This window comes from Hylobates moloch, unplaced genomic scaffold, assembly GCF_009828535.3.
Source record: "Hylobates moloch isolate HMO894 unplaced genomic scaffold, HMol_V3 SCAFFOLD_3, whole genome shotgun sequence".
Classification (NCBI taxonomy): domain Eukaryota; kingdom Metazoa; phylum Chordata; class Mammalia; order Primates; family Hylobatidae; genus Hylobates; species Hylobates moloch.
The window spans coordinates 140,616,752-140,641,125 of NW_026652278.1; the positions used below are offsets into that span (position 1 = coordinate 140,616,752).

The 24,374-nt window shown below is 34.5% G+C and overlaps 1 protein-coding gene across 1 annotated transcript in view; it reads right to left on the reverse strand.

Moving 5' to 3' along the window:
* The window catches only part of IQCM (IQ motif containing M), a 483,244-nt gene that overhangs the window by 224,684 nt on the left and 234,186 nt on the right, over positions 1-24,374 (reverse strand). Inside the window, exon 10 of the mRNA XM_058436810.1 lies at positions 23,325-23,392. Within this exon, the coding sequence (XP_058292793.1) occupies positions 23,325-23,392 (68 nt within the window). The remainder of the gene's footprint in view (positions 1-23,324; positions 23,393-24,374) is intronic.

Genomic DNA, 24,374 nt, shown 5'->3' on the forward strand with positions numbered 1-24,374 from the left:
AAGTCCAAAGTCTAGTTCTCTTGCAATTTTTAGCATATAAAAATGCTTTCTTCTTCTTAATGTTTTTATTTCTGCCCTCTCACAAATGGAGTTCCACTGACTGAGATGCCCAGGTAAATTCATTCACCAGGGCTGAGTCTTGCCCCAAAAATGATCTGTACCTACACCTCTGAATCCCAGACCCAAGTTTCTTGATTCTCAGAGTGAATCTGTGACTCACGCTCACTCTGTTTTTGCATTATTTTCTTAGTCTGTTTTATTTAATTTTTATGTTAAGTTTATTCTTAAGTCTTGTTCTGTTTTGTACATGGCTATTATTTTTATTCTCTTGGTAACTGAAATGTGGAGTATGATTTTTATTATTTGACCCAGCCACAAATTTGCTGTTTGGTGGTAGATGGCAGGAAATCCCAGTTCTGTCTTTTCATATTTGTCTTTCTGTAGTTATTCTTGAAGCTTGTACTATATCCTGATATTCTCTATATTGTATGTCATTTGAACACTAGCATAACACCATTTTTGAACACTAGTTTGAATATCATTCAAGAGAAAATTTCCCACCCACTAGAATGGAGATCAGCCCCAGGTTAAGAAATTCTCATAAGAAGAATTTGTTGGAGATCTTTTTTACTTCCTGACCTTCCTACTCCCAAGTAGCTGCAATGAACCAGTGAGATTTGTTGAAGCACAGAAAACTGTGCTGTATATTTATTTTTGACCTATATCTAAACATGTATAACTGAGGCTGCTAGTTCTCTTTGTGTCTTTGTGTGTAAATGAAAAAAAGTCCTTTTCCTCTTTGCAAAAGGAAATAAATTAGCCTTGTACAACATTCTTATAACTGTAGCTCTTTTGTATCAGTGGCTGATTCGTTCTATCATTCTCTTTCACTCTCTTGAAAATTTTTATAAATTACTGAGCCAAATATATATCATTTTGTACACTGAGCGATAGATGTCTTATTAAACAAAGCTGCCAGAAGAGCTGAAGAATAGGAAACAAAGTTTTGTATTTGTTTGTTTAAATTAAGACTGATTTTGAATAGCTTAGAAAAGAGGCAGCTCTGCCTTCTAAGAGGATTTTTGCTTGGCTAATGTAATAAATTTTAGGAATGGGCATTGATGTATGAGATCAAGTGGAATGCAGGTGAAATGGTAATGATTACTTCTGGCTTGTCCACAGCATCAAGATCTACTATGAAATCTAAGAGATTCTGAGTTGAGATATTTTTCTCATTTCTCTCAGAGGAAATAAGAGGACTGTTATAGAAATAGTTAAATACCCAAGCCAAAAAGTGAGGGAAGGTTTCATGTTCTAACAAGATGCAAATAGCAAAGGAATATGTGTGATGGTAGGGTGATATGCAATGTGTATTATTGAAGTGACAGCTCTAGGTCATTACAGTCTTCTGGTCTCCTAAGTTGCCTTGAAAGGCACAGAGTTTTTAATCCTCTACTGAAAAGTTTGTGTGTGTGTATATGTGTGTGTGTGTGCGTGCATGTGTACGAGAGAGAGAGAGAGAGAAAAGAGACAAAGAAAGACAGACACAGACAACAGAGGCAGAGAGAGAATTGAAAGTTATTTGGGGTAAAAGTTGTAGTTAATATGAGTGATCAGAACTCTATTATGTAAAAAATATGAAGAAATGCAAGCATGTTTACAAAATGATGAATGTGATTTGTCTGGTTTTCATTAACAATTGAAAAGAAATGAATTTTATCTTAGGTCTGAAACAGATGAACTTTGATCAATACTATATCTCTAGATAATTGAAATGTTAAAGAAAAGACAAGAACAATTTATAGAAGTGAACAATTTATAGAAGTCTTGATGGAAAACAAATTGTATTTACAAATAATGAGTTTGAAAAGAAGCTAATACACTAAATTTTGACAATGGTAAATTTTGATGAGCTTAACCATAAAACAGAGAAGCTTGTGAATCCTTAACTATAAAACATTAGATAGGTGGTATATTTTAAAAGTAAAATTAGAATATGATATCACTTTTGTTACACTGACAAACTGATTTTTGATTACAGTCTGCTCTTAACATAGGGAAAACCATTCTGTGCCTTCAATATACTTTGCCCATATATCAAAAAGTTCCTTTTATCACATAAGTATTCCTTTTATGGTGCTTGTGAATCTTTTTTCTCTTCTTTGTGACTTTTTTGCAAAGTTTGGTATTCCTAACATTTAAAGTTACTTAGTTACTTGAGTCTCTGTTACTTCTTTTTTACTCAAAAGGCACCTGTGACTTCTGTTCATGTTTTACTTCATCTGACAATTTTTTCAATATTTTCCCCACATTCAAGTTTCAAATTTTATTTTATTATTATTATCCTTTTTTGAGACAGAGTCTCGCTCTGTTACCCAGGCCGGAGTTCAGCGGTGCGATCTAGTCTCACCACAACCTCCGCCTCCCGAGTTCAAGCAATTATCATGCCTCAGCCTCCCAAGTAGCTGAGATTACAGGCATGTGCCACCACACACAGCTAATTTTTTGTATTTTTAGTAGAGATGGGGTTTTGCTATGCTGGCCAGGTGGGTCTTAAACTCCTGTCCTCAAATGATCCCCTGCCTCCACCTCTCAAAGTGTTGGGATTACAGGCATGAGCCACGGTGCCAGGCCTTAAGTTACAAATTAAAAAAAAAAATGAACAAAACAATTATGATGTCTTTTTAACCTATCTTTTGGGTATCCCAGATGGCTTCAGGATCATACCAAAGATTTTCTTCTTCACTATATAAAAGGAGGGCTGCAAGACATGACAAGGTATGTCTTGTGTGGTTGTTATACAAATGTTATAACAATTTTATTTTTTTAAAGCCAAAGATGTTTCCTATATATTTGTCCTTATGTTTACTTCTGCATATTAGGACCATTGGCTCGAAAGCTTGCCAGCTCCAAATTCAAAATTCTTAGACATTCAGTTGTTTTAAATACGGCCCAAATAAGCATATTTTTAGCCGTTTAGAGTCCACTTGCTTTGCCTACACCATGAAATTGCTTCCAATATCTGTTAGACATCAATAAGGCACATCCTGGGGCTATAAAAGACCTCATGCCACTGCTGCTCTTTGGAGCACAATGACCCAGAGATTCTCCATCCTGTGGTTGAGAGTCATCATCTAGACGTGGAAGTCCCCTCTCTGATTTCCCTCTCCCACAGGAGATCGCTACTCCTTCTGAGTAGTGGCTCCAGGTCATGGTCTCTGGAAGGCCTTTGCTGGGAGCGACCTCTCATGCAAACCTATCCATGTGCTGCCCAAATAAAGCTTGGTATGGGCTACTGCCACTTCAGGGTCATGTCTTTTCCTTGACAAGACTCATGATCCTTGACCTTGTTACAATGCTCCATATTTTTATCTAATTCAATACTGTATTGAGGGCTGTCCTGTTTATCAAATCTCAAAATATAAAAAGAGGTGACTAATCAGGAAAATTTTGGCCTAAGTTGAATATATAACAAATAAAATATTAATAAAGCCAGGTACAGTGGCTCCATGCCTGTTATCCCACCACTTAGGGAGGCTGCGGCAGGTGGATCATTTGAATCCAGGAGTTCAAGACCAGCCTGAGCCACAAGGTGAAACTCTGTCTCTACAAAAACAACTATGAAAAATTAGCCAGGCATGGTGGCACATGCTACCATGGGACGCTGAAGTGGGAGGATTGCCCAAACCCAGGAAGTCGAGGATGCAGTAAGCCATGATTGTGCCACTGCACTCCAGCCTGGGTGACAGAGTGGGACCCTATCTCAAAATACACATGTACATATATATATTTTTACATTAACATAAACATATTAGAAGCACAGTGCGGTATATTGATGGCCAATTAAAGCCTCCTTAAATCCATACCTTTGCAACGTGATTGTGCAGCCCTACTCATCAAGAGGTGGAGCCTGTTCACCTACTCCAGGACTATGAGCTGGTCTTGTGAATCAGTCTAGCCAATAGAATCCAATGGAGTGATAATGTGCCAGTTCTAAGTATGTGCTTTAAGAGACTTTACACAGTTTCATTCTTTCAGAACCCTACATCTACATGACAATAAGCCAGCAAGTCTCTAAAGGATGAGAAGCCACATGGGGAAGAGAGAAGTTGTACCCACTAGCGTGAACCCAGGTCTGGACCAGATCATCATTATTGTTGCACAAGAAATAATAAATAGCTGTTGTTTTAAGCCACTAAGTTTTGTGATGCCATTGTGGCAATAGATAACTGATGCATATACTTAGGTTTATACTCAAAGACTAACACAATAACTGTCAAATTGATTTTTTGAAAGATTTTGTTTCAGAGGTAAATTATCTGTCAAGTCATGACATTAGGGATGAAATTTTTAAAACCTTGATGTTTGTCAATGTCCTTGTTGTCAATATGTTCTTATTTCAAGGTGATCAATGACTAAATCTATACAGAAAAAAAATATGTATGTCTTCAGTAGAGGACTCCATTCCTCTCCACTCTAAGATTGTTGATTATTACAGCAAATTTTTGCTAAACATATTATACAAATCAATCATATCATTAGCAGGTAGTTTCTGCCCAAAGCCCTGCTACAAGTTACAGGTTATAAATTTCATCTTTTGAAAGACACATCAAAAGAACGGTAGCCTTATGAACAATGCATTTTCTTAACAATTTATAGTAGCAGAAAAAGACTTATGGGTACAGGTTTCTCAGTTTAAACTGACATCATAACCATGAACCTGTTAGACTAAGCAAAAGAACTGATTCAGGATTTCAGGACTTTTTTTCATCCACAAACAGAAAACTTCATATGGAAATCTGCTTAAACCAAGATCAGCAAAATAAGAATTAATTATCTAGAATTGAATACACTGATTGAATTATGTTTCATATTTATTTTTAAATAAAATATGAGAAAGCTTTTTCTTTGAATCAATTTATAAACTTCAATTTGTTTGCTTTTACTAGTACAAACTGGAATGAAATATCCTTTAAATGGTATATAAATGGTTTCAACTAACCCCTCAGAACTTGAGGGGAAAAAAAGTCCTAATGAAAATGTTCATATATATAATAAGTTAATAAATCATTGTGAATAAGTTTATGGAAATTAAGAACACATTTTCATTTATTTTATCTTTAAAACAAAATAGAACAATAGTTAAATATATATATATATAACATCTTTACTGAGTTCATTATAGAAGTATTTATTTACAAAGTTTTAATAAGAATTGATACTTTTTTCTATCATAATGTAATTGAAAAATCAAGTTTGTAATCCATTTTCCATTTTAATATATAACATTTAAAGGTAAGTCAGTAAACTAGTATGGTGGCTCCTATTAAGGAATGTGGATTTAATCTTTAGGTGAAAATGATGGCCACTAGGTCCTCCTAAAAATCCGGTTCGCTCTTTTCTATATTGGTTAGGGATTGCCAACTAATGGAATGTTACAGGAAAACACATATTGGGAAATTTGAGGATATTAAAAAGAGAAAGGGGGTGCTTTTACTATCATATGCAATGTAGGTAAAACCTGGAAGAAGAAAATTGGATGATTCCTAATTCCTAACCTCAATGAAAAAACTGACAGGGGCAATAAAAATCCTGCTACATAAAATCATTACAAAAGAATATAATATGACCCCAGGGGATTTATCAGTCTTCTAGACAGAAGTTACTGATATGTTAGTATCATATGATTCTAGTTTTGCTAATGAAACAATAAAAGCATCCATGTTTTAATCCATTCCTTATTCCACATTTACTAATGAAACTGACTCAGTAAAACACCAAGTTAATGATATTGAATCAAAAGTTGCTAGAACATGGGCAGAGCATTCAAATAGAGATTTCCCTAAAGAAGACGTACAAATTGCCAAAACGTACATGAAAAAATGCTCAACATCACTAATCATTAGGGAAATACAAATTAAAGCACAATGATTTATCACCTCACATATGTTAGAATTTACTATCAGAAAGAGAAAAGACAGCAAGTATTGGAGAGGATACAGAGAAAAGGCAACCCCCGCACACTGTTGGTGGGAATGTAAATTAGCACAACCTTATGGAAAACAGTACAGAGGTTCCTCAAAAAACGAAAACAGAATACCATTTAATCCAGCTATACCACTCCTGGTTACACATCCAAAGGAAATGAAATCAGTTTGTCAGAGATATCTGCACCACCGTGCTCACTGCACCACCATGCTCACTGCACCATTATTCACAATAGCCAAGATATGGAAACAACCTAAGTGTTTGCTAACATATGAATGAAAAAAGAAGATGCAGTATATATACACAACGGAATACTATTCAGCCATAAAAGGAAGGAAATTCTGTGATTTGTGACAACATGGATGTACCTGGAGGACACTGTGCTAAGTGAAATAAGCCAGATACAGGAAGGCAAATACCACATGACCTCATTCATATGTGGAAACTAAAATGTTGATTCCACAAAAGTAGAGAGTAAAATGGTGGCAAAAAGAGCTGGAGCATTTGGGAGCAGGTGTTGCGGAGATGTTGGCCAAAGGATATAAAATGGTATTTACATAGGCGGAATAAGTCCAAGAGATCTACTGTACAACATGGTGACTATAGTTAACAATATATTGTATTTTTTTTTTTTGAGACGGAGTCTCGCTGTGTCGCCCAGGCTGGAGTGCAGTGGCGCAATATATTGTATTCTTGAAAAATGTTAAGAGCGTGGATATAAAGTGTTTACACCATAAAAATAATAACTATGTAAAGTAATGCGTATGTTAATTAGCTCGATTTAGTCATTCCACAACGTATATATACTTCGAAGCATCATGTTGTACACAATAAATACATACAATTTTGTCTGTAAATAAAAATAAATAATGAGTACACCAAAGAAACAGTTGCTGAACAAACTTATACAGTCACAACCATGCTTTATGAATGCATCTTGATCACAAGATAGGGATGAGAAAGCAAACAACTTAGCTTCCTCCATAAGGCATAAGTAGTATATAATATCTTACAATCAATGGGAATAAGCACCTGCTACCCTGTGACAAACAAACACAGGTAATTCTGTCTAGCACTAATCTCCAAAATAATTAGAATCTCTAGGGCTCCCCCTTTCTTTATATAAGTTATTACTGAATCTATAATCAAAGAATGACTTATAGATTTCACTGATACATGATGACCCTGGATGGAAAGGTAAAACATTAGTCAGTCATTTAGTTTTTGACCACCTAACACATTCCAAGAATAGTAATAATGTGCAGACAAGCAAAAGGGACTGGCTCCCTTCACATTATTTCAGATTTATACTTCTTTTCTGGATAAAACAATATCTATTGCTGATCTTTTTCTTTTATTTTCCTTTTATTAATATATTTTTATTTTTATTTTATTTTAGAAACAAAGTCTTGCTCTATCACCAAGGCTGGAGTGCAGTGGTACGATCACAGCTCACTGCAACCTCCAACTCCTGAGCTCAAGTGATTCTCCTACCTCAGTCTCCCAAGTAGCTGGGACTACAGGTATGCATCACTAAGCCTGGCTCATTTTTCTTTTAGTTTCCAGCAACCAAACCTGTCTTCATAAAAGCATCTTTCACTTAATTTCAAATTTTATATCTCTATTAAAAGATACATATGTATATATATATATAATCTCCCTTCCAAAATGAACATCCCATATTTCATCTGCATTATATTTCCTAACTTTGGAATAATAATTTCTGAACATATTTTTGTGAGAACCACACAACCAGAGTGCCTTGAAGGTGTCATCATGTTCTCAAATAAATTTTTTCTTGTGATTAGTTAAAACACACACCTGGCAAAAAATAATTAGAAACATACATACAGAAAAATGTTTCAATAATTATTTTAAGTTAAAATAGAAATAAGGCACCATTTTTTACTTCCAAATTTAGGAGGAAAACCCTGTGAACCTATAAAATTCCAGTGAAAGTTTGGTTCAAGATGCATTTCCAATATTATTCTCAATTGTGTAATCTACTTGGAAAATAGATTGACTTGGCAATATGAATCAAGAGCATACAACCTAGTAATTTCCTTTTTGGAAATTTCCCCTAAGTATGACAAAAGTTATATGCATGAAGACATCCATCCCCAGTTTCATTTATAATAGAAAACTTTAGAAACAAGTATCTAAGTAAATTGTGTTAGACCCAATCAACAGACTATTATGAGGTCGTAAAGGTGTTGTTTTTGAACATTATGTAATAATTTGAGTAAATCCTTGTCATTTCAAAAATTGATATTAAAAAACAAGGATATTAAATTATATGCATTATATAATTGTAACTTTTAAAAAAGTATATATTTATATACATATATATATATATATATAAGACTATACCATATAAAAGGCAATACCATTCAGGACATAGGCATGGGCAAGGACTTCATGTCTACAACACCAAAAGCAATGGCAATAAAAGCCAAAATGGACAAATGGGATCTAATTAAACTAAAGAGCTTCTGCACAGCAAAAGAAACTACCATCAGAGTGAACAGGCAACCTACAAAATGGGAGAAAATTTTCGCAACCTACTCATCTGACAAAGGGCTGATATCCAAAATCTACAATGAACTCAAACAAATTTACAAGAAAAAAACAAACAACCCCATCAAAAAGTGGGCAAAGTATATGAACAGACACTTCTCAAAAGAAGACATTTATGCAGCCAAAAAACACATGAAAAAATGCTCATCATCACTGGCCATCAGAGAAATGCAAATCAAAACCACAATGAGATACCACCTCACACCAGTTAGAATGGTGATCATTAAAAAGTCAGGAAACAACAGGTACTGAAGAGGATGTGGAAAAATACGAACACTTTTACACTGTTGGTGGGACTGGAAACTAGTTCAACCATTGTGGAAGTCAGTGTGGCGATTCCTCAGGGATCTAGAACTAGAAATATCATTTGACTCAGCAATCCCATTACTGGGTATATACCCAAAGGATTATAAATCATGCTGCTATAAAGACACATGCACATGTATGTTTATTGCGGCACTATTCACAATAGCAAAGACTTGGAACCAACCCAAATGTCCAACAACGATAGACTGGATTAAGAAAATGTGGCACATATACACCATGGAATACTATGCAGCCATAAAAAATGATGAGTTCATGTCCTTTGTGGGAAATGGATGAAACTGGAAACCATCATTCTCAGTAAACTATCGCAAGGACAAAAAAACAAATACCTCATGTTCTCACTCATAGGTGGGAATTGAACAATGAGAACACATGGACACAGGAAGGGGAACATCACACTCTGGGGACTGTTGTGGGGTGGGGGGAGGGGGGAGGGATAGCATTAGGAGATATACCTAATGCTAAATGGCAAGTTAATGGGTGCAGCACACCAACATGGCACATGTATATATATATGTAACAAACCTGCACATTGTGCACATGTACCCTAAAACTTAAAGTATAATAATAATAAAAAATAAAAAATAATTAAAAAATAAAAAAATTTTTAAAAAGACTACAAAAACATGCCAATTATTATTAATGGTTATATTAACTCGGTGTTTCTAAATCAGGAATGGATAGGAATCATGACAATTATTTCCAAGGAACTCCTCTTCAGGACCTTCCTTCAAAGATTGTTTCATTGACTCCTTCAGTAAAACTGATGCAAATTCCTGATTAGATGCTGGGTTGTAAAAAAAAAAAAAAAAAAAAAAAAATTAGGTTGTAAAGAAAAATGATAATTAGTTTCTTGTTTTCTAATTTTGTTCATATTTCCTAAAATAGGCTAGCATTCACTGTGTAAAGTAAAAGTATAATAATTAAATCCATTAATATCAGCAGTAGTGGTAGTAACAATCTTTTATTAAGCATTTATTTCAGACATACTTTCTCCTTCACTCTTCAAAATAGTATTGTTAGGGATGGAGGCAGTGATGTGCACCTGTAGTCTCAGCAAGTCAGGTGGCTTAGACAGGAGAATTGCTTGAGCCCAGGAATGAGAAACTAATCCAGGCAACCTAGTGAGACCCTGGCTCAAAAAAAAAAAATCAAAATTAAAAAAAATAGTTTTGTTGGATAATTATTATTCTGATTTTATAAATGATAAATTTATAAGTAGTACATCCATAATTCCAAGCCCTCTTGATCCTCTGTGTGATGAAATCAAAGGAGGAAAAAATTATGTCATGACAACAGAAAGGTTGGTATTGACAATAGCCAATCCTCAATAGTTAGGATGACTTGGGTAACTGGCTTTAGGTTTTTGTTCATTTGTTTGTTTCAGGAGTATTGAAAGATACAGCCATATCACAAATACAGACAGACTATTACAGAAATGTTCAATTTTATGCCACAGACTTTATGTTCATTCTTTATATAAGAATGAGTTGTAGATGAGATATGAGAAATGTATTGTGACTGTCAGATATATGGAGACTAAGTGACCTCCTCTGAGTTAGAGAATCATAGAAATTATTCTTTGCTTACCCTCCAAATGTAATTTTTAAATTTATCTTTCTTTACCATAGAATTTTGATACGGAGCAAATTGTCATTTTTACAGACATTTTTAGCCACTAAAGAGTCTCCATACAACTCTTAAAAAATCCTCATGAAAATAAAAATGTGAGTCATCAAAGGCAAGATACAAAACAAGTTTTCATCACAGAAGAGACCACTCCACTTGTTTTCATGCCATCTCCTACAAATGTCACTCTAAGAATGAGAGAAAGAACAGGGCTGACTGGCTGCCTTTTACTTTTTCATTTGAAGTTTGACAAATCTATGCTCAAAGCATCAAATCAAATAGTTTTCAGAGAGATAAGAGATCATTATGCAAGATTACATGTGAGAAAAGATACAATAAGTTAATTAGAAAGTTAATCATGTCCGAACATTATACCCTGAGCTTGGCAAACATTTGAACAGGGAATTTCCTTTCAACTGCTAATGCTTATACGATAATATATATTAAACACTAAATCAGTTTTAGAGTTTGGTTCAGATATTGCTACTAATTAGTTTTGGCTGATATTGAAGTATTTTGTATGCTCCATTTATAAAAGCACTATTTGCCCATCTGTTCATAGGTTGAAAGTGATTAAGGATACTTATTTTGGCTGTTGTAAAAGCCAAATACTTTTTAAGCTGCAAATATGTGACAAAACCAGATCAGGTTGCCAAGTTCAGAAATATATTAAAAGAGATCTGTGATGCCTCCCTCCCCCAATTCCTCTTCCAACCTGCATTATTGAAAAGTAAATATCACTGCTTTCCTGATTAACTAGCATGCCTGCTTTGTCCAAATGCTTTGCAATTTAGTTATAATTTACACAATTTACTCTGATTTGGATCTTCTGCTACCAAGCTGTGTCGAGGGCTTTCGTTTCCTGTACGTGCAGCCTTGAAGTAGAAACGTGATACTCTTGTGCTTTGAATGTAGGATTTGAAAGTAACTTGGGTAATGAGTGCAACAAGTTTGTGGCCTACTTTAAACCCCTAAATGATTTCTGTTAAGTTTGAAAACAATGCATTAAATTCAACATGGGTGATATAGATTTTTAAGGGGAGGGATATAATACATGCTCGTGAAATTCATCTTTTGTCTCATTATTATTTTACTATTCCATTTCCACACGTTCCCAAGGGCTCAGTACTTCACGCTGGTAAAACCTGTTCACTTCAAAAATCAAAGCAGCATTCCTGGGACTTTCTAAAATAAGATGCACTCCTCCTGAAGTGGAAGATAATGTCACTTTAATTCAGGCAAATTTTTAAAATAGTTTAAGTACCTAAAGGAGATGTAATTCTTGGGTGCCTTCTGTTCTCTTTTTGTACCCCACTCATTCCTCAAAATGCTACTCCATGCCAACCCCCAAAAAACAAGTGCCCTCCTATTTTTGACTGTTTCTAGGTCCACAGCAATCTGTTTAACTAGATCATATCAAAGGATGGAGATTGATATCCCATTTAAAATCTCTAAGAGAATTGGAATTTCTGGGTAGGATACTTTTTACCACCTATATAGATTCCTAGTTAGAACATTTCAGGTAGTAAAATGCTTAAGGCACTCAGTATGGGAGAAGAGAATTGGGCATGGGTGCAGGAGGCAGAAGACATTTTCCAGGCACATGATATCATGTCTAAGGAAAGAGGAGCCTTATTGTTATTACTGCTACTGCTGCTGCTTGGTTTCAATTTTCCAACAGATTTTCCTCAAAACAAAATAGAGACTTTTAAAATTCCAAATTCAGTTCAAAAAACACAATTATTTCTTTCCTTCTGGCATAGATAAACATTCTGCAGGAGCACTACTTATTATGAATTAAGTTGAAATTATCATTTCACATAATGGAAAAGCAAAACCAGAAAAAATACTGTTTTTATTCAAATTTAATCAATTCTGATTTTTTTTCTTTCCAACTTTTCAGGTTCAGGGTGTATACGTGCAGGATTTTTTATAGGTATATGGTATTTTGTGTTATGGAGTCTTGGAGTACAGATTATTTTGTCACCCAAGTAATAAGCACGGTACCCAAAAAGTATTTTTTTGATCCTCACCCTCCTCCCACTCTCCACCCTGAAGTAGGCCCTTGTGTCTATTTTTCTCTTCCTTGTGTCCGTGTGTACTCAATATTTTGCTTGATTTGCTTTTTTATTATTATTTCAGTAGCTTTAAGGGTACAAGTGGTTTTTGGTTACATGGATGAATTGTATAGTGGTGAGGTTTGAGATTTTAGTGCACGTATCACGTAAGTGGTATTTGGTTTTTTGTTCCCGGATTAATCCGCTTAGGATAATGGCCTCCAGCTACATCCATGTTGCTGCAAAGAATAGGATTTTGTCCTTTTTTATGACTGCATAGTATTCTATGGTGTACATGTACCATATTTTCTTTATCTAGTCCACCACTGATGGACATTTAGGTTGATTCCATGTCTTTGCTATGGTGAATAGCATTGCCATGAACATGCATGTTTATGTGTCTTCATGGTAGAACAATTTATATTCCTTCGGGTATATACCCAGTAATGGGATTGCTAGGTTGAATGATAGTTTAAGTTCTCTGAGAAATCTCCAAACTGCTTTCCACAGTGGCTGAAACAATTTACATTCCCACCAGCAATGTATAAGTGCTCCCTTTTCTCCACAACCTCACCAGTATCTTATTTTTTGACTTAATAGTACCCATTCTTACTGGTGTGAGATGGTATCTCATTGTAAGTTTGGTTTGCATTTCTCCACTGATTAGTGATGTTAAGCATTTTTTATATGCTCATTGGCCACATATATGTCTTATTTTGGGGAAAATGTCTGTCCATGTCCTTTGCCCACTTTTTAATGGGGTTGTTTTTTGCTTGTTGATTTAAGTTCCTTATAGATTCTGGATATTAGACCTTTGTCAGATGCATAATTTGCAAACATTTTCTCCCATTCTGTGGGTTGTCTGTTTACTCTGCTGATAATTTCTTTTGTGTGCAGAAGCTCTTTAGTTTAATTATGATTGATTTGCCAATTTTTGTTTTTGCAGCATTGCTTTTGGAGTCTTAGTCATGAAATCTTTGCCAGGGCGGATATCCAAAATGGTATTTCCTAAGTTTTCTTCTAGAATTTTTTATACTTTTAGGTTTTACATTTAAGTCTTTAATCCATCTTGAGTTGATTTTTGTATATAATGAAAGGAAAGATCCAGTTTTAATCTCCTACATATAGCTAGCCAATTATCCCAGCACCATTTATTGAATAGGGAATCCTTTCCCCATTGCTTGTTATTGTTGGCTTTGTCAAAGATCAGATGGTTGTAGGTGCACGGCTTTATTTCTGAGTTTTCTAACCTGTTCCTTGGTCTATATGTCTGTTTTTGTACCAGTATTGTGCGGTTTTGGTTACTATAGCCTTATAGTATAGTTTGAAGTCAATTAGTGTGATGCCTCTAGCTTTGTTCATTTTGCTTAGGATTGCTTTGGCTATTTGGGCACTTTTCTTGGTTCCATATGAATTTTAAAAGAGTTTTTTCTAATTCTGTGAAAAATGATATTGGTAGTTGATAGGACTAGCATTAAATCTGTAAATTGCTTTGGGCAGTATGGCCATTTCAACAATACTGATCCTTCCTATAAATGAGCATGTTTTTCCATTTGTTTGGGTCATCCTTGATTTCTTTCAGCAGTGTTTTGTAATTCTCATTGTAGAGATCTTTCACCTCCCTGGTTAGGTGTATTTGTAGGTGTTTCATTACTTTGGTGGCTATTGTGAAGGGAATTGTGTTCCTGATTAGGCTGTCAGCTTGGACATTGGTGAATAGAAATACTACTGACTTTGTTCATTGATTTTGTATCCTGAAACTTTGCGGAAGTTTATCAGATCACGGAAGCTTTAGGCAGAAGCTATGCGGTTTTCTAGGTATAGAATCATTTCATCTATGAAGAGAGATAGTTTGACCTCTCTTGCTGTTTGGATACCTTTTATATCTTTATATTCTCTTGCCTGATTGCTCTGGCTAAGACTTCTAGATTCTGATTTTTTAAATCAAGTTAATATATAATGCATTTTAGGGAACTCTCTTTAACCTAAACATGTCGGAAACTCCATTTTATTGTACCTACATGTTTTACCAGTAGGATACTGAAAAATATTACTTCAGTATATTTCAATATACTGAAGTCAATTGAAATAACTAGCATGTTTATGCCAAAGGCGTGATTAGGGCTGATTTTTCAGTGGCACAGTGACCAGAGTTGTCAATTTTTATCTATGAAAAAAGGAACATAGTAAATTGTTCTGCTCTTCATCCCAACACAGTTATTTATTCCTCTTGGGGATACTTCTGCTCCCAATCCAAACTTTAGTCAGACATGGAGAAGAGCTGACTCTACCTACTCCCATCTGTCTCTCTCACCTCTGCTCAAAAAAGGGTGAAAGGTAAGATTCCTTCTCCCTAGAATAGGGACTTTAGATTATAGGGCTCCAGAAAATAAATAAATGTCCACAATTAAGGTGATTCTAAAAACAATTTCTAATATTATACTCAATGTTTTATTCCCAACCACGTATATATCAGGGACTACCATTTCCAAAAGATTGGGGAGACCCTCAAGCAGGAACACACAGAATAATGGTCAGGCAATCATAGGCAAAGCCTATTAGAGAAGCAGAACTGTGGACAGTCTGAGAGTAACTTGGATTAGAGAGAGATGGGATCCTTTGCCCCCCTTCCCCATGCTTTTGCCTCTCTATTCACCCTCTTAATGTGTTCCTCCATTAAAAAGCAATTGCAAATCTGATTTTCCCTGCCTGAGATTTCATTCATTCTCATTGCATTATTAGGTAGGATTACTATGTTTTAAAGAAGAGAATTTATGTGTGTTCTGTCTCTCTATTCTGCCTGCTCCTCCTTCAACAATTTTCTTCTTATTACATGCAGGAGTCACACCTATACCTTCCTCTTGAACTAGGCCCAGTTTTCCTCTTTCTCAGCTGCTGATTTCCTATAGTCAGTTTCCTCACTCTCTGCTACACCCTTCAGTAGAAACTAGTGGAATTATGTATATGCCACGCTTACGAGTGAGGAAGTACACTCTTGACTCCTCTAGAGATGAGGCCATTTCTATTCCAGGGGAGAAAGCAGAAGGCCCCGATTCAGCCTGTAGCTGAAGCCAGTATGCTCTAACTCAGGTTTACTGGAGAGCCCAGCTGACAGTAACTGGTTATTTTGTGTCCTCTTTGTTCTGCCTATCAGAGCAGTGTTTTTTTCCATCCAATTAGGCTTGACTGGGAAACAAGTGATGCTGACATTCTGATGCCTCGTGACTAACGCCAGTGTTACACTCTGGACACATTCAGAGGCATGAACTACCAGCAGTTCACTGCCTGACCCTGCTCCTGCTTCAGCATACAGCTCTCTTGGGCAGGACCTTTGCATAAGAGGCAATTGCTTGCCTTAAATTTGGTTATCTTTATTTTTGCCTCATACCACTGAGAAGCAATCCTAAAGAAAACAGGCCTAGAAGACTTAAGGTGCAGCTAAATAACACTTGACTTAGAGGTATATGAGGGAGTTTGGAGACGGTAGCATTTTCAGGAGATGCAGTCTCTAGTGGCTGCTTTTGAAGACTTCATCCTATCCCAAGATCATGACACTGAGATATCATCAAGGTAATTAACTATAGCTCTATTAACTAGCTAATCATAGCAGAAAGCAACTAAGTCATCCTAGGAATTGACAGAGCCAGGAAAGTAAGTACTGGACACAGTTAAGTATATTCTCTAACTTGGTAGTCCCAAAGTGTGGTCTGAGCACCAGCAGATCAGTATCACCTGCGAGTTTATTTGAAATGCAGTATTTCAGACCATTTTGATTCTACTATGCTCAAAAAGAATAACCATAAGACTAAAAATGATAGAACAAATACTGATGAGAGAGAACTAAAATGCAAGCCACAAAAGATCTCATAAAGAAAATTGAGACTTATTTTAATTAGTTAAATTTTCTGGGCTCAGGTGAATAATTTTCCATAGACATCTGCTGATCTGCTATCTTTGAGAAACTAGAGAATAAAAGTGATGTGAGAATTCTGGAGAATGGCAAATGTCCTCACTTTAAAAAAGAAAAGAATAAAAAATTGTAAACTCTAGGCCAGTATATTAAATCTCAGAGTCTATCAGTTATCAATTGGATGTTGGGTGAGGACTTAACGAAGCAGTGGTGCCAAGAGCCAGAATGTACACAAAAAGAATAAGTCATGCCATGCTAAACTCATTTTCTTTATTATAATTTAATTTTACAGCTATTTTGCTTTTTCTTACTATATTGCTAGACCAGGAAACAACTTTTGATGTGTCTGAATTTCGGGTAGGCAATTTTCAAGGTTCACATAAAATCTTTGTAAACAAGGTAGGGAACTATAGGCTGATTGGGTGGTCTTGGGTGATGGGAGGGAGACTGCATCATTACTAACTGAAATAAAGAACACAGTAGAAAAGGATGGGAAAACTGACACCTAATTATTTCAATTTTGAAAAGTTGTTACGGGATATTCCAGTGAAGATGCCCAGGAAGCAGTCTCTAATTTCTAACTTGAGATGAGAACTATACACAGATGGAAGAGAAAGAAAATTCATTATAAAGCAGAGAAAATATATTAAAAGGGTGATTCAATAATTGAACAAATATTTATTTATTTACATATGTATTTTATTACTTGTGTAAGGTGCTATTCTAATGTTGAAGATACCCTGTTGAATAAAATACAAAAAAATCCCCTGTCCTTATTGAGCTTATATTCCAGTAGAATAGATCAATAGTAATCACAGTAACCAAGTTAATAATAGAGTATGTTAGAAGATGATGTGTGCTAGGGTAAAAAATAAAATAGGATTTGGTGGTTGGGGAGTTCTGGCAGGGATCGAATATGCAATTTTAAATAGTATATCATGGCAGGTGGAGGGGTTACTGAAAAGATGACATGTAGTAATTATCTGAGGAAAATGTGACAAGAAGCTAAGTCAAAATGTAATAAAATTACTTGTAAAGTACTTCAATTCATATATATATATATACATATACATATATACACATATATATATTTGTGTGTGTGTGTGTGTGACGGCACAATAATTTCACTATGACCTTGAAGATGTTAGGTGTCTTACCTCCCTCATTGTAGTTATTACACTATTTTATAATGATCTCCAAGTCTATCTCCCTTCTATACCCAGAATCCCTGAAAGTGACTACTTTTCTTGTATAATAGGTGAAGAGAGAAAGAAAGAGGTAGAGAAAGAACAGGAAGGAAGGAGAAAGGAAGAATATATTGGTAACACATCAGAATATCTGAAAAGTTCTCAGTTTGCCTTTTTTTCAGAACTCAAATCAGTATGAGTTATTGCCCTTGGGAAGTTGACCCTTAAAGCTGACATGATGCGTTTCATGATTTGATCTACAGGGTCTAGGGTTTGGTTCCACTTTACATTATGCTACTAAAATTTCATTTGAAATAGTGTGTTCTTTCCTAAGCATATTTTAATGGGGACTTTTTTAGTACAGTGAGCATCTGTTTCTTTCCTCTGTCTGGCACCTCCTATTCTTTGGAGAATTGCACGTCCCCATTCCAGTCATGTGACTCTCCCATGATTTGTCTAGGGCTGGTCATATCTTCCAAGATGGGAAGTCAGCCAGAATATTTCTGTGTGTGTGTATGTGAGGAGAAGGGGAGGGGCGAGGTGCTTTCTGTTTTGGAGCGGGGAGGTTTGGTGAGGGATTGTTTGTTGCTTTTGTTTTTGTTTTTTATTTTTTGTGCTAATAAAACACCGCCATTTTGGTAAGAACGAGAAGTGAATTAGATACCTGGGAGCTACCCATGTTCCTTGCTACATGGAGAAAAATTCTATAGAAGGAGGTACTAAAGTCAAGCAGAGATTAAAAAAGAAAAGACAATGCATCCTAAAGACATTACTTGAGTCCTTGAGTCATCTGAGCCTGAGATGCTAAACCGATACAAAGAACAAACAGCCACCAGATCCTGCACCCTTGTAATTCCTATTTAGATTGGTCAGTCAATCCAATGAAGATGTTGTAGACATATATATATATATAGTTGAAATAGGCTGAGGGGCTTAATCAGAAAATAAAAAGTTGGTAAGGAGGGGTGACTTCTGGAAGACCAAGGGATACCAGTTCAAGAGAGATAGGTATTAAGCTTAAATCAGACAACTGTTTGAAAATCAGAGCAGTCCTTTGAATGAAATAGGATGACACTTGAGGTATTATGAATCCCTGGATTTTGCAAATAGAGTCTATGTGTGTACAGTGTTATAGAGGAGATTTGTCCTTTGGAAATAGAGTTTTAGTAGAAAATCTTTAAGTTTCCTCAACCTCTCAAAGTCTATTAATTCTGCAATGACAGAATACACAAGTAGAGGTCACCTGAGAAATGTTATTCACCATACATTTATTTTCAAATAATGCTTAGGATAGGCACTGACCCAGAAGAACCTATTGACAAAAGATGTTGATAAGCAGGCTAACTTTCCATTCATAGGTAACAAAATTTCAGAAGAGACCAAAGAAAAGTTTTTAGATTGGAAATTGTAAGATTGTTTTGAGATAAAATAAGAGGACTTGATCTCTTTCAGGAAAAAAGAAATGGTTACAAAGAGAATACAGTAATTTTCAAGATAAAAGGGAAACATTCAAGAACCTACATAAATATCTGGACTCTGAAATGTGAATTTTATACTTAGATATGTAAGTTGATGTACCATATGCCACTATATCAAAAAAGAAAATATTTAGAATTGGTAATTCAATTTGCCTTTCAGAAAGATATTAGTGTCATATCTTATTATTATTTTAGTTCCAGTATGCTACAAAATAGGAAGAAGGAAGAATACAATTATTCTTCATCTACATATTTACATGAACGATAATAATATTTGAAATTCTAAAGATTTTTTGAAAATAAGGAAAACTCAAAAGTTCCAAAACAGTACACTTACTTCATAGATGGTAAATTTAAATGTTAACACTTATATCAATAATTAAAGCAAATTAAATACTAAAAATATGAAAGGCTGATAACCAGCCTCTGAACTTATCACAATCACAAATTTAATACTATGAGTCAACAATAGAATGTTTTTCCTCTATAAATTAAAGACCCATCAATTGTTATATTCTATACCTAGAAATCAGTCAAGCATTTTTAAAACCAATTATGAGTTTTTGAAGTTCAACAAAAGGAAAATTTATCACTGAGGTCATATTAATCTACAAAGGATTAACAGCTCACTGCAAAAAAAAAACATCATAAGAGTGTTTTATTCATGGAATGCGATAGGTTATCTTAAGGAAAATGTAGACTTTTGCAATATGGTTAGAGGTACTAAACAAATTCAAGTGGACCTCAAGGAACATACATAAATATATTTAAGAACCCCCAAATTAAATCAAGTATCTATATTCACTATGCAGTCTTTTCAACCCAGTAAATTCATTCTAAATGTGTGAGATTTTAACATTATAGCTCTGTTTAATAATGCTTCTAAGGGAAAATCTTATATATACTTCTACATATATTTGTTCAAACAAATGTACCCAAGCACTATACAACCATCTTTTCTTCCCTTTCTGAATATTGAAATGTTTACAGTTGAAGAAAATAGGAAGATGAACAACAACGATGACAAATGAATGTGAAATTTGCTTTTTAGGTTTGTGATCATTGAAGATTAGGAGCGAAATAACCAGGACTCTGACTTATCCACCACTATTTATCCATATAAGGCAACCAAGAATAGGAGTGGGTGTTCACATTAGCAGTAATTCCAGACCAAGCGCTGCTGCAGCATTTTTAGTTTGCTTAACTTCCCCACTCCCACCTTTTAACAGCCAAGTGACTGCCTCTTTTAAAAAAATACTGCTGAGTGGGTACATAAACCAGTCCTATTTGCCAACTGTAAAGGGTTCCCGCAAAGCTTGTGGGTATGTGTAAATTAATTCCATCATCTTTATTTCTATAACTAAGAAGAGATGGGGGAAAACAGACTCTCTTATATTTACTGTAGCCTGGCAATAGTAATATATGTGTGACATATTTTTACCCTTGAAACGCAAAAGTACTTTAGAAATTGGCCAGTACTTTATTGAAGTTGACTGATGACTGATGGAAGGTTATAATATTCTGTGCCTCATGCAGGCTCTAAGGAAACCTCTAGCCGAAAAATATATGAGAAATTCCTCTGTAACAAGAAAAGTTCTTTAGGCAAAGCTATAAATCCAACATGTGGACTCTAAAGTTTCATGGAATTTTTATGATAGAAATGGTGCAGGATTTCAAATAAAGAAGAGAATCTTAATATTGATTTACTTAAATATTTTCAATTAAGTACATTTGTGTATTTTATATAGACATATATAAAATCTCACATATATACATATATAGTTTTATATTTTTCACTACTTTGCTTTATTTTCACATTCAATTTCACTCTTTTATATTTCTCTCTCTCTTTGATTCTATGCTAGCAATATTTTTAAATCACTAAAGCCACTCAAGTTTAATAATTTATTAAGTATAGTTTCAATTTACCTCTCTTAAGTAATCATCAGAAAGTCTACTAAAATTTAAGATACAAATGGTATAAAAGAAGCATAACTGACTAAGAATAACACTATGCTGTGAGGTGAGATTTAAATTGTAGTCACAGTTCTGTTTTTTACTTTCAGGACCTTGAAGAAGTCACTAAATCTTTTTTATCCCAGTTTTCCTAATTGGAAAACAGAAGGATTGAACCAAGTGATGTCTAAAATTCCTTCAGCCATCATTCTTTAAAATAGTTAAGACATCCCTGAAAATCTTACAGAGGGTAGACTATACAGAAAAATGTTTAGAGTCCAGATTATCTGACTAGCTGGCTGGCTCCAGGAAATAACATAATAAATGCTCATCTTGGAGGCTGTCTAATGTTTTATCATTGAAATGGCTGGAGTAATTTTAACTTAGTAACATTTGTAAGGAAAAAAGATTTCCCAATCAAATTAACCAGGTAAAGAATATTTCTAGGTAAAGAACTTACGCAAGAACACAAACTGCTTTGAACACCATCAAATATTTTCAAAATAATATACATGTGACTGTTACAATTTATTTGCTTTAGAGGAAGTCTCTCCGTGGGAAGGTTTTTGAAAACAAATTCAATTTCTTTAGTAGACACAGGTCATTCAGATTTTCTACTTCTTCTTGTGTCAGTTTTGGTATGCTATCTGTTTTCAAAAAATTAGACTACTTCCTTTTAAATGCAAATGACATGAAGTTATTTACATATCATTTTATTATCATTCTAATGTCTATAGGATATATAATGATGCCCTCTCTTTCATTCCTGATATTGGTAATTTGTGTTTTATCTCTTCTTTTTTAAAAACTGGTCTTAAAAAGAGCACATAAATTTTATTAATCTTTCCAAAGATTAATGTGCTTTGTTAATTTGATTGTTTCCCTAATTTCTATTTCATTGCTTTCTGTTCTTATCTTTATAAAGCCTGTTACATGTGCTCTTAAAAATAATGTATATTCTACATTATTGGATGTAGTCTTCTATAACTGTCATTTTTGGCAAATTAATTAACGGTTTGTTAAAATCTGCTATATGTAGAATTTTCATTTGAATCTTTTGTATAGCTTTTATTTCTGCACTGGGGATCTCCTGTTATTATGAACACCTTTTTAAAGTTTCGAACATTTATAGTTACTGCTTTAAAGCCATTATCTGCTAATTCCAACATCCACAGAAAGAAAAAAATCTTTTTTTTTTCTATGTAAACAGATGAAGCAATTGAAAACTATGCAAGCTGTTACTTTAGGATGCACTTTCTTAAAGTCTTTTCTACACATGCACAATTCAGGAGTCAGCCCATAATTTTAGAAGAGTTTGTACACAGAATTGGGACTCCTCTCTCTGTGGTTTTCTCCTTTTATGAAATTTCCTAATCAACTTTTAGTCATTTTGGCAGCTCTAAACTCTGTCTTCTGACATTTCACACTATTAACACTGAGGTTTTCTGCCTAAGGTCTCATTATCTTACACTGCATGACGTTGGAAAAGCTAGATAAATGGGGACCTTACCCATTGCAGTTCCTTTCTTTCAAGAGTCAAATAGTTTCTCTCCAGTTTGTGTCCACATGCCATCACTCTCCAGTGCCTTCAAATATTCTTTTTTTTAGATTATAATCATTTATAATTAATAAATGAATGTATCCCCAGTGAATAAGAAAACACAAGTATAAAACCTGCCCTTTTCAGAAACTTCATTGTTAACTTTCCACAATTGCTTCTTTCAATCTCACACTCTAATCTGTCTCACAAAATCAATGTTTTCAAAACAGTTTATCAACAAAGTATATAAAGTAGCAAAGCAATCTAAGAGTTTTTAATAGAGTCATTGAAATGCATGCTTAAGCCTAGTGAATTGTGGTACATAGTTTCTAATAAAAAAAATAGCTAAAACATATGCAGTGTCATTTACGGCATTGTCATTTACTGTCATTTACGGCATTTACTGTCATTTACGGCATTTACTGTCATTTATGGCAAATGAAATGTTTCCACTGCGTCTACTAACTGATTACTAAAACACTCAGAAAAAAAAAAAATGTATTTTTCTCCTTTCCTCCGTCAAATTAAAAGGCCACATTGAAAAATATGTATTAGAAACCTGAGCTTTCAACAACGTATGCTTCTTTAAACCTAGTTGTTAAAGTCAGCAATTACATTGATAACAACAAAAATGAGTGCATTAATTTACACTTTTCTATTATATAAAAGATATACCTGGGTTGTGATTTTGGTTCTGGCTTGATAGGTTGTCGCTCCTTTTTAATAAAGGTTTTAAAGGTTTTCTATAATAAGGAAAAGAAGAGTTGACATAAGTAGAAAAACAATGTTATCACCTATAAAATTTTAATTCCATTGATGTTCTGTTATATTATCAAAGGGAGAATCATTATATTATAAATCTGCACACTTATATACATTTTTTAGTATACTCAGAGGGGTATGACTGTTGAACCTCCTTCAGAACCTTTTAGCACCTAGGAATATAGTTCCTACTAGTTATTTTAATGAGCAACTATCCTTACAACTATATTATAGATCAGAATTTTATTTATTTATTTGTCCTCTGTCTTACAAAAGAGATTTAAGATGCCTTTTAATAAATACAGTACCTACGCAAAAGGGAAATAAAATCCAGTGAAGGGGAAAATATGGGTAGAAAAATAATGCCAAATATGCTCTGATAATTTGTGGTATTTGAAATTTGGCTCTCAAAAACCTAACTATTGAGGTGTTATGGACTGAATTGTGCTTCCCCTAAATCCATGTCTAAGCCCTAACCCCTCAATGTGACTGTATTTGAATATAAGGTTTTTAATGAAGTAACTATTGTTGAATGAGGTCAAAAGGGCAGGGCCTAATAGGACTGATGACCTTGTAAGACGAGGAAAAGATACCCAAGAAAAGGCCACATGAGGAAACAATAAGAAGATGGCCATCTTCAAGCCAAGGAGAGAAACATCAGGAGAAACCAACCCCATGGACACCTTAATCTTGGACTTCCAGCCCCCAGAACTGTAAGAAAATAAATTTATGTTGTTTAAGTCACCCAGTCTGTGGTATTTTCTTATGGTACCCCTAACACACTAATACACACAGTAACAAATAAAACAGTAGTTCTAACATTCACAATGTCTGTAACAAAGCAAGCTTATTTTCAGTGAAAAATTGCTTCCATAGGTTTTTCAAATAAATGTGGTATAATGTACCAGCTTCAACAGCATCACTTCCAACAATTTATGGATTTTTCTTATATAATCCTTCAAT